Source organism: Eulemur rufifrons, chromosome 30 (assembly GCF_041146395.1).
Source record: "Eulemur rufifrons isolate Redbay chromosome 30, OSU_ERuf_1, whole genome shotgun sequence".
Classification (NCBI taxonomy): domain Eukaryota; kingdom Metazoa; phylum Chordata; class Mammalia; order Primates; family Lemuridae; genus Eulemur; species Eulemur rufifrons.
In genome coordinates this window covers 129,282,116-129,296,663 of record NC_091012.1, presented here as the reverse complement: position 1 = coordinate 129,296,663, position 14,548 = coordinate 129,282,116, and the positions used below count along the sequence as shown (strand labels likewise).

The 14,548-nt window shown below is 43.0% G+C and overlaps 1 protein-coding gene across 9 annotated transcripts in view; it reads right to left on the bottom strand.

The window, feature by feature from the left end:
- The window catches only part of ADGRG2 (adhesion G protein-coupled receptor G2), a 65,366-nt gene extending 51,454 nt beyond the window's left edge, over positions 1-13,912 (bottom strand). For all 9 annotated transcript variants that reach the window (XM_069464489.1, XM_069464498.1, XM_069464492.1 and 6 more), the window contains exon 1: positions 13,795-13,912. In XM_069464489.1, the coding sequence (XP_069320590.1) occupies positions 13,795-13,912 (118 nt within the window). The remainder of the gene's footprint in view (positions 1-13,794) is intronic.
- Positions 13,913-14,548: the final 636 nt, after the last annotated feature.

Genomic DNA, 14,548 nt, shown 5'->3' with positions numbered 1-14,548 from the left:
TCCAGCTCTATCCAGGAAAATACAAGAGGTGCCAGATCACCATTGTTTTTTGTGGCTGAGTAGAACTCCATGGTATACATATACTACATTTTATTAATCCACTCATGTATTGATGGGCACTTGGGTTGTTTCCACATCTTTGCAATTGTGAATTGTGCCGCTATAAACATTCGAGTGCAGATGTCTTTTTTATAGAATGTCTCTTGTTCTTTTGGGTAGATGCCCAGTAATGGGATTGCTGGATCAAACGGAAGATCTATTTGTATCTCTATATTGCTTTCCACAGAGGTTGCACTAGTTTGCAGTCCCACCAGCAGTGTATGAGTGTTCCTATCTCTCCGCATCCATGCCAATATTTATTGTTTGGGGACTTTTTGGTAAAGGCCATTCTCACTGGGGATGAGTGGTATCTCACTGTGGTTTTGATTTGCATTTCCCTGATGATTAGAGATGTTGAGCATTTTTTCATGTGTTTATTGGCCATTATTTTGTCTTCTTTTGAAAATTTTCTGTTCATGTCCTTTGCCCGCTTTTTAATAAGGTTGTTTAATTTTTTCTTGCTGATTTTCCTGAGTTCTAAATAGATTCTAGTTATCAGTCCTTTATTGGATATGTAGCATGTGAAAATTTTTTCCCATTCTGTAGGCTGTCTGTCTGTTCTCGTGATAGTTTTTTTGGCTGTGCAGAAGCTTTTTAATTTCATCAGGTCCCATTTATTTATTTTTGTTGTTGCTGTGATTGCCTTTGGGGTCTTCTTCATAAATTCTTTGCCTTGGCCAATGTCTAGAAGAGTTTTTCCAACGTTTTCTTCTAGAATTCTTATAGTTTCACACCTTAGGTTTAAGTCTGTTATCCATTGTGAGTTGATTTTTGTGAGAGGTGAGAGGTGCAGATCCTGTTTCACTCTTCTGTATGTGGCTATCCAGTTTTCCCACGTGCCTATGAAACTCTTTCAAACTCAGAAGCTACTTCTCTAGGGGTTCCAGGTCCAAAGCCTTCCCAGAAGTTGTACACCACTGGTGGCAGATTGTATTTTCCATTAGTGGCTATAATAGTATTTCTCATGCCACAGGTTCTTCCAGAACTTTGCCACTTCTCTGTCAAGAGGTGGAATCTATGTCCCCTTCTCTTCAACGTGGGTGGGCCTTTACTAACAGAGTATAATGCAAGTAACGCTATGGACTTCTGACGGTGAGTCACAAAAAGTAAGAGCTTCTGCCTGGTTTCTCTCTTTCTTTCTCTTTCTCTCTCATCCTTGGAACCCAGGCCATGTAGAGAGACTGAGGAACCCCTCAGTCCTCAACTTCCCCTGAGCTCCCAGACCGCAGCCAGCATCCACTTGCAGACGTGTGTGCGAGCCACCTTGGAAGCGGAGTCTCTAGCCCTCAGCAAAGATGCCCCAGTTGACTCCATGTGAACCAGAGATGAGCCTTCCAAAGGAGCTCAGCCCAAATTACAGATCTGTGAGCAAACTAAACAACAGTTGTCACATTAAGCCATTACGCTTTGGGTGGTTTGTATCACAGAAATAGATAACTGGAATACCACCTCTGTCTTCCTCTCGAAAGTTTGACAGAGCCTGAGCTAAAGAGAATTCCCAATATGTATCTTTTACTGAATACCCACTATATCTGAAACATGGTTGCAAATAATCCTTACAACAGCCCTGCAATAGGAGACCATCACCCTCATTTCACAGATAGAAAATTCAATGGTAAGCCTGAACTCAAGCTCAGGTCTGTTTGATTTCAGTCTCTGCCTCTCCCACCAGGCCACGCCGTCTCCGTTCACTCTCTGCTATCTGGCTGCTTGAGAGACTGTCAGTGATTCCATCGGCTATCTCCTCACCAATCCATTGCTCCCTGCTGCTTCCTTGACAATCAGTAGGGCTGAACAACAGCTCTCAGTTCCATGGGGTCTTTCCAGCAGAAAGACCAAAGAATAGTAGCAGATCACAGGTGGTCAGCACGAAAAGATGGTGGCCACCTAGAGTCCTGCATGGCCTGTGAGCCAGGTGATCAAGTAATCAGAGCTATGCTAAGAAATCTGGACTTTATCTTGTGGGGAAGGAGAAGTAGTAGAGGCTTTTGACGTTACATATTAGAACAATATTATTTTTTGAATTGTGATTTTTATATATATATATATAAAACCAAATCTACCATCTTAACCATTTTTAAGTGCACAGTTTAGTGGCATGAAATATACTTGCATTTTTATGCAACCATCACCACCAACTAGCTCTAGAACTTTTTCATCTTCCCAAAATGAAACTCCATACCCATTAAACAATAACTCCCCATTCTCCTCTCTCCCTAGCCCCTGTTCCCAGCACAAAACAGTTTTTTTTAATATAATTATGAAATAAATGAAGAGGGAAATCTGAAGTGGGAAGGACAGACAGCAAGCTGGTGCAGTAGATAGGGCAAGACACGATGAGGACTTGAACCACACCTGAGAAGCTGGCATCAAAAGAGAGGTTCAGCAGACACTTCTAGGGTAAGAGTGAGAGGATCCGGGGGGCCAGTGGGACGTGGAGGTGAGGGAGAAGTAAGAGTCAGTCTGCCAACAGTTAACCTATCAAAGTCCCCACAGTCCATGTGACACTGTCCTGAATCCCTCAAAAAGGCAGGTAGGTAAACAGCCTAGATTCCGAAGACCAGGATGGCCTAGGTCCAAATCCTGGCTCTGCCACTAGTTAACTATGTAACTTTGACTGCCTACTTAACGTATTTGCACCTCGATTTCCCATCTAGAAAATCGGGGTGGAGGAAATCATAATGGGACATATGCATAGGTACTGCTGTTAAAGTATTGAGAATACACAGTAAATGCTGCTCACGTCAGTAATTAATACAGTGATCTCTCTACTCCTCATTTTCCCAGTGACTCGTCTAAAAATGATTTCTCCTTTCTATGTGTAAGACTTCCACTTCAGTTTCTTTTCTCCTTATGTTACTTGCTTCCAATTTCCAAAATGCCCTAGGGATCACTTTGGAAACATGGGGGGAAAGAGGCAGGGGACTTCAGGAGATCTGATGACCCTAACTTATGATTCATCAGTTCTTATACAAAGTCAATACCAGGCGAAGTTTTAAGGAAGACAGTGGAAGGCACAGTTAATCATGAGGTTATTAGGCTGTCCTTAAATCAGATGCAGTCTCCTTAGGGGCATAGGCTGGCTTCTACAATGTAGCATCATTTTTTTTCTCATTATAATCACAATGTGGTTTTATGTGGGAACAATTCTAAACCACATAAAAATATAAAGAAAAACTAGAAAAATATTCATAACCTTACCACTCAAAGATAATGTTAGCTGGCTGTAAGGATCTTTAGAGTATCTTTGGGCCAGTTTCAGAACTAAAACAACTAAATAGAGCCTTGGAAAATGTTAGCATCATGTTTTATTTAGTGATATTAACAGATATGCAATTGTTGTACGTGGGGTGGCTATACAGTGCATCATCTTGGTTAGGCTAACTACATTCCTTTCCAGAATTCCCTTTCCTGCATGTTTCTAGTTAACACGGGACACAAGAGAGCTTCTTGTGGGAGATGTGGAGCAGCAGCCACGTGGTGGCTCACACACATTAGCAATGATCAGCTGCCTCCCCTTGTCAGTACCAGGGAGGTGCTCGGCCTGCAACTGCCCTACTTGCCCCTGGGTCCTCCTTCAGCTTCTCCAACTCCTGGGCCATGTGTGTACTTAATTTTATGATGAAGGGCCTGGCTTCTGCAGGATGTCTGCACTGCCAAGGTCAAAGGCAACAAGAATTGACACAGGGTTTAGTCTGTTCTCGTGCTCTACAACTCATGCCTGTGGTTTCTAGCTTGTTCTTGCTCTCCACCATCTTACATTCCTCTTTCCTTCCTGACTGCCTCCCCTACAGATGTTAAGTTTCAGCATCGGATGTGAAGACAACAGCTTTATAGAGACTGCTTAACCAGCTCACACATGTATGCGGTCAAATCCCTGTAACAAACCACTGAGAGAGAAAGAGAGAGAGAGAGAGTCAGAGTCTTAGTGGTTGTCCTTCTCTGATTGAATCCTGACTTATACAGTTTGAAATAGAAAACTTCTGAAGCAATTAGATTAAATGGTCTACAGCTGTGCTGTCCAACATGGTAGCCACTAGCCACATGTGGCTATTTACATTTAAATTAATTAAAGTTAAATATAATTAAAATCCAGTTCCCCAGTGAAGTTTCAAGTGCTCAAAACTGTAGTCACATGTGGCTGGTGGCCTCTGTATTGGGCAGCACAGATATGGAATGCTTCCGTTAACTCAAAAAAGTTCCATTAGACAGCATTGGTCCACAGTGATAATGGCTAGTATTTACTGAGTTCTTACAGTGTGTCAGATGCATTAGCAGGCTTCTGTATAATATGCATTAACTCACTGAATCTGCATATAACTCTATGAGATAGGTATTGCTATTTTACGGATAAAGAAACTGAAGCACAATGATTAAATGCCTTGTTGAGGTCAGAGGTAAGATTTGACGCCAGGAAGTTCGGAGCCTATACTTTAACCTTATGCCAAACTGTGAAGGTCCCAGGGGCCTGGCTTGGCACAAAGGGAGTGGGCGGGTCTGGTCAATCCTTCTGCCCTCAAATGACTCTTTCCAGCTTGGACAAAGAGCATCTCAGTAGTGACCCAGTTTTCTTAGATTATATGAACTTGGGTTCTTATATGATCTTAAGAAAGAAGGAATGCTTACTCCACCCTCCAATGGCAGAATGAGATGTCCCAACAACCCTGGTGAGAAAGGTAACAGGAGTGTTAGTTAAGGTAATGCAAGTTGCTACAATAGATTAACCCTGAATACTCAGTTGCTTTAAAAATAGAAGTTTATTTTCCATATATAAAGTCTAATCAGCAGCCTAGAGTGGAGGGGAGGTAGGGAAGGGAGAAGATTGTCACTCAGGGACCCACCTCAGTCGACAGAGGTACGCTATCTTCAACATGAAGTACTGCTATCCTCAGTATTAATACTAAATACTATAGCAACATGAGAGTAACTTTTACTTTATGCTCTGTGCACTCCTAAAAGAAAAGCTAGGATAGGGCATAGGTCAAATAGGACTAACACAATTGGCACAAACATCATTGCAAAAAGCATCTCCAATTTATCTGGATGGGTTTTTTTATAGCACTGTGATCTTATAAAACTGAGACCTCTTGCCAAGAACAATGTGCTTCTTGTTATTTCTTGAAGTAAGGATGCACCCATTATTAAGGTACACTCAACAGCATGTTCTCTTGGAACATCAGCTTAATCCCTGAGAGATTAAATCAGTGGATACTCCATCCCAGTATGAATGATGAATCATGGCAAAGTTGTGCAAAAACCATTTCAAGCCAGGTGTGCTGACGTGTGTCTGTAGTCCTAGCTATCTGGGAAGCTGAGGTGGGAGGATTGCTTGAGCCCAGGAGTTCCAAGCTGTAGTGAGTACACTATGATTGCGCCTGTGAATAATCACTGCACTCCAGCCTGGGCAACACAGTAAAACCTCGTCTCTAAAAAAAAACAAAAACAAACAAACAAAAAAAACATTTTCAACTGCTTCAGGGACTAAACATGGGGGGAAGGGTTAAGAACACAAGTTCTAGAATCCCACCACCTCTACTTTCCAGCTGTGTGAACTTGGAAATGATTCAAACTGTTCAAGCCAAAAATAAGTACTTTATGCAGGCTGGTATAACGGAGAGAGTTCTGGAGAACTGCTTTCTGGATCTCGGTACTATTTCTTTCTAAGTAACGTAGAGAGTTACTTCATTGCTTTGAGCTTCAGTCTTCTCATCAGCAAAGTAAGGATAATATAAACTTCTTTGCCTATCCCAAGGGGACATGGTAAGATGACGTATGCCCAGGAGCTTGGTAAATCATGAAGACCTACAGAAACATCCAGTTGTGCTGCTGCTGCTGCTGCTAATGTTTAGTATTTAATACTATGAGCTGTTGCTACTGGATCCTATGAAGAGACACTGGGACTTTTCAATGAAGAGCGAGGCAAGGATAGCACTGGCAACTTGGGGATTTGCCAGTCAGTAGGAGCCACTTCTAGGGCTTTTATAAATTTTGAAATCAAGAAATGTATTGGCTTCATTAGAACTTTGAAAGCCTTTGAAATTGCCTCACATAAAGAATGTAGTTTGAAAAAAATATGACTTTTAAATTGTTTCCAATTTCACATTAGGAACTTTGAACAGGAGAGCAGCCTTAAAATGGGATTGCTGAGATGAGTGGTTCTCAGTCCTGCTAGAATCACTTGGGGTTGCTTTGAAGAACCCCAATACCCAGGCTACACCCTCAGACCAATGACATCAGTATCTCTGGGGGTGAGACGTGGGCATCAGGGTTTGAGAATCTGGCATCAATAATCAACAGCTCAGACATCACACAAGGATTTTCAGAATGACCGTATGTCTGAGGTAGACCTGAGGATGCCTGGTATCCCAAGACAATGAATTAGGCATTTGAACAGTGTCCCTACTGGGTAGTTGAACTCACATAATGTCAGGATGTGAAGGAATCTTAACAATCAGGTGAGCCTCTTTATCATATGGAGGAGGGGAAACACATCCTTCAAGGGTAATCCTAGCCAAGCTACAGACACCTCATTGAAGTCTATGCAAATGTTTGGAGGAGGAGTAGATGTATCAGAACTCATTGGGTTCAGATGAGATTAACGCTGGCGATGTAACTCGCCAGGAGAGGCCCACTTTTTAGAATATCTCTAGTCTTTAGACTAGAGTCACAAATCAAAACCAGTCAAACAACCAGAGTTTACTGAATTCATGTGCTCGACACAATGGAGGATACAAAGAGAGAAAAGATGTCACCATTACCCTCGAGGACCTGAATGATATCTCCACATACCTGAAAGGATAAAACCAGGAGGAGAAGCAGAATTTAGGATATGACGATGGCCTTCAACAATTCCTAGCAGAGTGTACTGACAGATCATAAGTGTCCACTGTGTATTAGTTTTAGGGCAAGTTTAAAATTTATAGATACAATTTAGAGGTAGAAACAAGAGCAACAATAAACAAACAAAAAAATCCCTGAACTTCCTTTGATGTCTAGGATGGCTCCATTTTGTTTTGGGGCCTCCACGCCAGAGATATAGGAAAGGGATCCTTAAATCTGATAATTTAAGGTAGCTTTGTCTCTTTTGCTCTAAAATAGTATTTGTCTAACTCAACGTCTTTTTGAATAAATGCACAATTTTTGTTTTCCCTTCTCTTCCTTCTGGTAGTCAAGATGGTATCTGGGCTGGGGATGGGCCGCTAGTGCCCTTTTGACAGCAGGGAGAAGGGCCTGGGTCTGTGAGCTCACCCAGTGCTGAGCTCTGAGTTCTCAATAGCCTATCCAGAGACCTCCCTCACCCTGCAGGCTTCCTGGGTGTCCAATCAGCATCCACTGCTGGAGGCTGTGGCCAGTGGGCCCCGTGGTCTGTTCTTCCAGAATCCCACCCAGGCTTGGGGGTCCCTCTCTTGATGATCCAGCTCCCTTCAGCTCTCACCACTGAGTGTCACATCCTCCATCTGGCCCCTGGTCTACGTCGTCCATGCCATAGTCTTTCTACCCTGTCCCTACTCCTGGCTACCCACTAGAAACATGAGGGCAATTTAGAATCCCTACCCTGTAGCAAGAAAGCTGAGAAAGGTTTGGAGAGGGCACCATCTCTAGCCTTCTCTCTGCTAAACACACTGTTTTGCCATTTCTAATCTCTACAATTGGCCCGTGCTGATGTACAGGCCCCTGCAAGGAGTCCTTACCGGAAGTTTCATGTGATAAGTGGGACACAATGTCCTCTGCTTTCGGTTTCTCTCTCGATCTGTCGAGAGTCTCCATCACTCTTCATGACCACTTCCACCTGCCAGGGAAAGAGTCAGGGTCCACCAGAAGTGACCTCATGGCTCTCTGTGGGGAGTGGGATTTGGAGAGTTGTGAGACTGGCTGAGCATCAGGCCAATGCCATGGTAAGCACTTATAATCTCATTTTTGCAGACAGGGGATTGAGAGAGGAGGAGGAGACCGGCACTGGGTTTGGTATTAGAGGACAAAGTCAAACAAGGCAGGTTTTCTGCCTTCCAGCAGCAGATGGCCTACCCTCTCGCAGCTCTAACATCGTCTTCACAAGGAAGAACAAAGACTCAGATGGACCAACCATGAGGGGGTGAAGAGGGAATAAGACAGTGAGGCCTTGGAGAAGGGGAACCTATTAGAGGGACTTATCATTGGAAATGACTGCAGCACAGAAAGATCTAGACCCAGCCCAGAGAGAAAGTTGGGGATTATAGCTCATGAGCTCACCAAACTGGCTCAAATGTGTAATTGTTTCCAAATGGGGAAGACAATTCTGCAAGAATGAAATTATAACCATCTTCCACTATTATGTCATCTCACCCTTTGGAAAATAGAATAGTTGTACCTAAAAGAAGACCTCCTTGGAAGACCAAAAAAAAAAAGGCATTGGCACAGCCTAGGGGAGCTAGAGGCTGGAGGTAAGTATAGTTACCTGCCAAAGCCCATTTGACCAAGAATGATCCCCTCAAGTGTGACCAAATTACATAACTGAAAGTGTTAAGGTCTAAGGATTTTCTCTGTTGGCCAGTGGCCTAACAAGACAGTGTCAGTCCCACCTCTCCCTGCCATCAAGAGCTACTGAGTCATCTCTCAGGCTTCCAGGGTGAAGCTACTGTGTTTATAGTCCAGATCCCCGGGGCCAAGGGGAGTGACTGCTCTCCCACGGCTTACCCCGGGCTCCCCTCTCCACCTCCTCCCTGCGCCACAGTGCCACGTTCCCTCAGTCCTCGGACACTTACTGAGGGCGCCCTGGGCAGTCTGGTGTCGTGTGAGTAGCACAGGCTACAGATTCTGTTGGGGAATCTTCCTAGCTGTGTGACTCTGGGCAAATGATTTAATTTCTTTGACACTCAGTTTCTTCATCTGTAAACCCAGATGAAAAATATGCACTGTGCGGAGTTTGGGTGAGGATTAAATGAGATAATGTATATGAAGTACCTAGAAAGGCCCGGCCTGGAGCAGGCTCTCAGCACTCATCAGTTGTCCTCCCATTAGTCTGCCACCCGCTTTGCCAAGCTTTCATTCACCCTTCTCGCCCAGCACCGACAACGCGCTGAAAGGACGCATGGTGACAGGTGTCCATATGAGCATGACACGGGGTGGCAAGTATCCACAGGTGTGGAGAAAGAGAAAAGGGAACATTGGGGAGATTTAATTCTTCTGAGGTCAGGGCAAGTTTTATAGAAGTTGTCATATTTGGCTTAAGTTTGGAAGGTGACTGAGTTTCCAAGTGGGACAGTCCCAGGAAGCAGAGAGAGGGAGCATTTAAGTGATACAAAGAAGGGAATAAAGCCCACAAGGGTATATTAATGAGCAGGTGACTACTATGGGCAACTCAGGCACAATCCAACTGGCGAACTCTGGGAGACGATGTAGAACACACCTGAGCATTAGCTCACCAAGGGACAAGCAAGCTGGCACATTTAAACCCCACCTCCCATCCTCCACTGTTTTGGGGTGTTAACTCCCTAGCAATTCTGGTGTGTCCTGTGCACAGGCCAAGTACACTCCATGGGCACAGATCATTCTCAGTCAGGACACATGAAAGCTGTCAGCATCCACAGGAACTGAGGTGACCTCTGCGGTGGGCCAAGGGGATATGGGCAGGGCACCAATAGCATCTGCTACAGGTGGCTTCGAATTTAACTAGACTAATCCACACAGCTGGCCAAGGGCCACACGTGAAAGCCCTATAGCACTGACTCACACTTTAGGACTTAGCTACAGCTTATATTGTTCTCATGCGTCATAGTCATGTCTCTCCAACTGGAACGGAAATTCCCTGGAGTCAGAGACGACGTTCTCTCAGCAGCCAGTGCCGCTGGGCACACAGCAGGCGCTCATTACCGCACAACTGACAACCAAATGTAGAAGTGCAGGTCAGTCTCCTTGGCCTTCATCAAAGACCAGACCCAAGCCATCCAGAACAACAAAGAACCTGCCTCAGTGCAAAGCTGTTCAGGGAGACGGTGCCTATGAACCACCTGGGTGATCCCGAACAACATTCAGTGATGCTCACAATTATGGATTCCACCTTCATTTTCAATCCACAGATTTGCAACGACCAAGCAACTGAACCCAGCACAGCAGAGAGGTTGAGAACACTGCAAGGCAGTGTATGGAGGTTCAACACGCAAACTTTGGAGACAGATGGCCTGAGTTTGACTTGCAACTCTGCAGCCTCTTAACTGACCTACGGCAAGTTGCTTACCTCCTCTGTGCCTCAGTTTCCTGATCTGTAAAATGAGCTAATAATAGTGCCAATTTCAAAGGTGTTTTTTTTTTTTTTTTTGACAGAGTCTTACTCTATTGCCCCAGCTAGAGTGCCATGGCATCAAACCTAGCTCACAGCAACCTCAAACTCCTGGACTCAAGTGATCCTCCTGCCTCAGCCTCCCGAGTAGCTGGGACTACAGGCATGCGCCACCATGCCCGGCTAATTTTTTCTATATATATTTTTAGTTGTCCAGCTAATTTCTTTCTATTTTTTTAGTAGAGATGGGGGGAGGGGTGTCTCGCTCTTGCTCAGGCTGGTCTCAAACTCCTGACCTCGAGCGATCCTCCCGCCTCGGCCTCCCAGAGTGCTAGGATTACAGGAGTGAGCCACCACACCCGGCCCCAATTTCAAAGGGTTATCAAGTGAGCTTTAAATGAGGTCGGCTTTTGTAAGGGCTTAGAACGGTGGCTGGCACATGGTGAGTGCTAATCAAAGTGATCATTATTGGAAGTTCTGAGAGACAGGTGATGCCGATGCTACTTGTCTGGGGCCACACTTTGAGAACCACTGCTTTAAGAAATCAATTCATCAGAGCTCTGGAGCAAGGAATACATTCAGCTGCCTTAAGTGATCACTCAGCTTTTCCCCTATTCTAGTTTATTTCTGAACCATGCACTTTCCTATTTACCTGCCCCTGTTTTCATCATTTCAAAATATAATTTTCCAAAAAGACATTTCTAATGAACAGCTTTCACTTGGATGAATTTTTTTCCCTTGTGTTCCACTTTCCTGCCTCCTCTACCCTGTGATGGAAAAAGCACCGAAACGTGAGACTGAAGATCTAGCATCTAGTCTGGGCTCCGCCACTGGCTAACCAATAACGTTCCCTGGGGACATTTACTCATCAGTAAAGTGGGGACATTTGATTTTTGCCCTGCCAATCCCACAGTGATGTCTTAATGCCCTAAGGAGATGATGTGTGTGAGCATAGTTTATATAAACATCACATGGCCACAACAACAGACTTTGTATCCCATGATATATATCAGGGGGAGTTTTCTCTCCTTTTCTCCTTGTTTATGTCTTCCATGACTTGTGTAGGCAGTGGTTCTCACTCAAAGTATAGTCCCTACACCGGTTGCCCCAGCATCACCTGGGAGTTTGCTTAGATGTCAATTCTCAGGTCCCACCCCAGACACACTAAATCACAAACTCAGGGGGAAGGACCTGGCAATCTGTACCTCAATAAGCCTTCCAGGGCATTCTGATATACACTCAAATTTGAGAATCCTGGTTTCATGGTTACAAGCACAAAATCTAGAGGCAGACCCCTGAGTTCAAATCCCAGCTCTGCCACTTCCTAGGCGCTAACAAATTTGGACAAGTTACTTATCTCTCTGAGCCTCAGCTTCTTGGTCTGGAAAATGGGGCTAAGACCAGGACCTTCCCTTCCTAGATTTGACTGAGATTAAGAGAGTGAACACATGTAAAGCATGTAGGAACCTTGCACATTATAAGCCATCAGCACACATTTAGTTCTCATCATTTCTTTTTTGAAAGTACGGTGGCTTCTTGACAACATGCCCCAGTGCCTACATTTTGAAGGATTGTCAATCATGTGTTAGCTTGTTGGGAAGTTTTCCATTCAGTCTGTGCGTGTGAATGTGAATTTGTATGTGTGTTCTGTTTGTTTGCTTATGTTGTTGTTCTTTGCTGCTGGTGGATTTTTGTTTTAGCTAATAAAGAGTCCTTGGTCCTGCCACCTTCTTTTGAATAAGGAAGGTGTGTCCTTAATAATGTCTTCTTAAATAACATTCATTTTCTAGTCTCATCTGTAATGAGGATTCTTTACATTTGCTTTTGGTAGTTGTGCCCACAGAAATTGCAGCCCCAGTATTGCTGGCCTTTTACTGCCTTCCTCAGGAACCTTTTCTCCTTGTTTCATAAGCTTTGAAAGACCCCCTTTTCTGAAAACACCAGACTCCTTCATTTGGCTGATTCTCCACTGCCTTTAAATTTCCATATGGTACTGCCTTCAAGCAGATACTTTTAAAAACAAATAAAGACCAGAAATAAGCCCTCACCTATATGGTTAAATGATTTTTGACAAAGGTGTTAAGACCATTCAATGGGGAAAGAACAGTCTTTTCAACAAATGGTGCTGGGAAAACTGAATATTCACATGCACAAGAATGAAGTTGGATCCTCACCTTACACCATATACAAAAATCAACTCTAAGTGGATTAAAGAACCTAAACATAAGACCTAAAAACTATAAAACTCCTAGAAGAAAACGGGAAAGTCTTCATGACACTGGATTTGGCAATGTTTTCTTGGCTATAACACCAAAGCACAGACAACAAAAGTAAAAATAGATAAATCGAACTTCATCAAAATTTTAAAATTCTATGCATAAAATGACACTATTAAGAGAGTGAAAAAATACCCCCCAGAATGGAAGAAAATATTTATAAATTATATACCTGATAAGGGATTAATATCCAGAGCATATAAAGAACTCCAAAACTCAATAAAAACCCAGACAACCCAATTCAAAAATAGGCAAAGGACTTGAATAGACATTTCTCCAAAGAAGATATACAAATGGCCAATAAGCACACACAAAGATGCTCAATATCATTAATCATTAAGGAAATGCAAATCAAAACCACAATGAGATACCACTTCACATCCATTACGAGAACAACAGAAAATACCAAGTGTTGTCAAGGATGTGGAGAAACTGGAATCCTTGTGCCTTGCTTGTAGGAATGTAAAATGGTGCAGCCACTATGGAAAACAGTCTGGCAGTTCACCAAGATGTTAAACACGGAGTTATCATATGATCCAGCAATTCTACTCCTAGGTATATAACTCAAAGAATTGAAAGCGGTGACTCAAACAGATACCTGTCCTCTGATATACACAGCAGCATGATTCACAAGAGCCAAAAGGTGAAAACAACCTAAACGTCCATCAGTGGATGAATGGATAAACAAAACGTTGTCTATATATGCAGTGGAATATTATTCAGCCTTAAAAAGGAATGAAATTCTGACGCATGCTACAATATGGATAAACCTTGAAAACATTATGATAAGTGAAGTGAAGCCAGACACAAAAGAACAAATATTGTATGATTCTACTTATATGAGGTACCAGGAATAGGCAAATGAAAAGAGACAAAAAGAATAGAGGTTATCGGGAAGAGGAAGAAAAAAGGAAACAAGGAGTTATTGTTTAATGAGTACGGAATTTCTATTTGGGATGATGACAACATTCTGGAAATAGTGGTGATGGTTGCACAAAACTGTGAACATACTTAATGCCAAATAACTGTCTACTTAAAGATGGTTAAAATGGTAAATATTATGTTATGTATATTTTACCACAGTAAAAAAATCCCAAATAACAAAACACACATACATATAAACAGATAAACAGGAAAAAAAAAGAAGGAAAACAGGCACCTTACCTTCCAGGGATGTAACCAGAACGACATGAAGACAAATGATGACGAGAAATATCTTGAAGATCAGTAAAACTTCTTCGGGTCTGCCAACACGCCCACACTGCCTGCCAGAGAAAACCATCCTGGAATAAAATAAGAGGAAAACAGATCATCACAGCTGCCATGCAACACAGAAATGCCCAAAAGGTCATTCCTCAACCGAGGCAACCTGCAACCCTGCTTCCTTTAAATTACTGTGGTTCCAGAGACTCAGTGATACCAGCTGGGCACTGGCTACAAAAAGCAAAACCCACGTTTATCGTGGTAGGGTCACCCAGTAGGATAGTATATTAAAACGATAAGCAAAGCAGTCCATGTGGATTTATGGAAAGCATCAACACATGCAAAATATCAAGAGAAGAAATTAAAAACCCAAAAGGTTACATACATAATTATAACCACTATATAAACTGATTAAAGACTACAGTAAGAATCAGAAAGGGTCACAGGATCTTTTAAATAATCTATTCCTATTTATGTTTTTTTCTCTTTTAAAATTTTTTTTTAAAGAGCTGGGCGTCTCGCTCTGTTGCCCAGCCTGGAGAACAGTGGCTATTCACAGGCACAAAAATAGCTCACTGCAGCCTCAAACTCCTGGCCTCAAGTGATCCTCCCACCTCAGTCTCCCAAGTAGCTGGGACTAAAGATGCGCAATACTGTGCCCAGCTCCTATTTATGTTTTATACTGTAAAAGGATAAGTACGTTGCATTTCTTCTT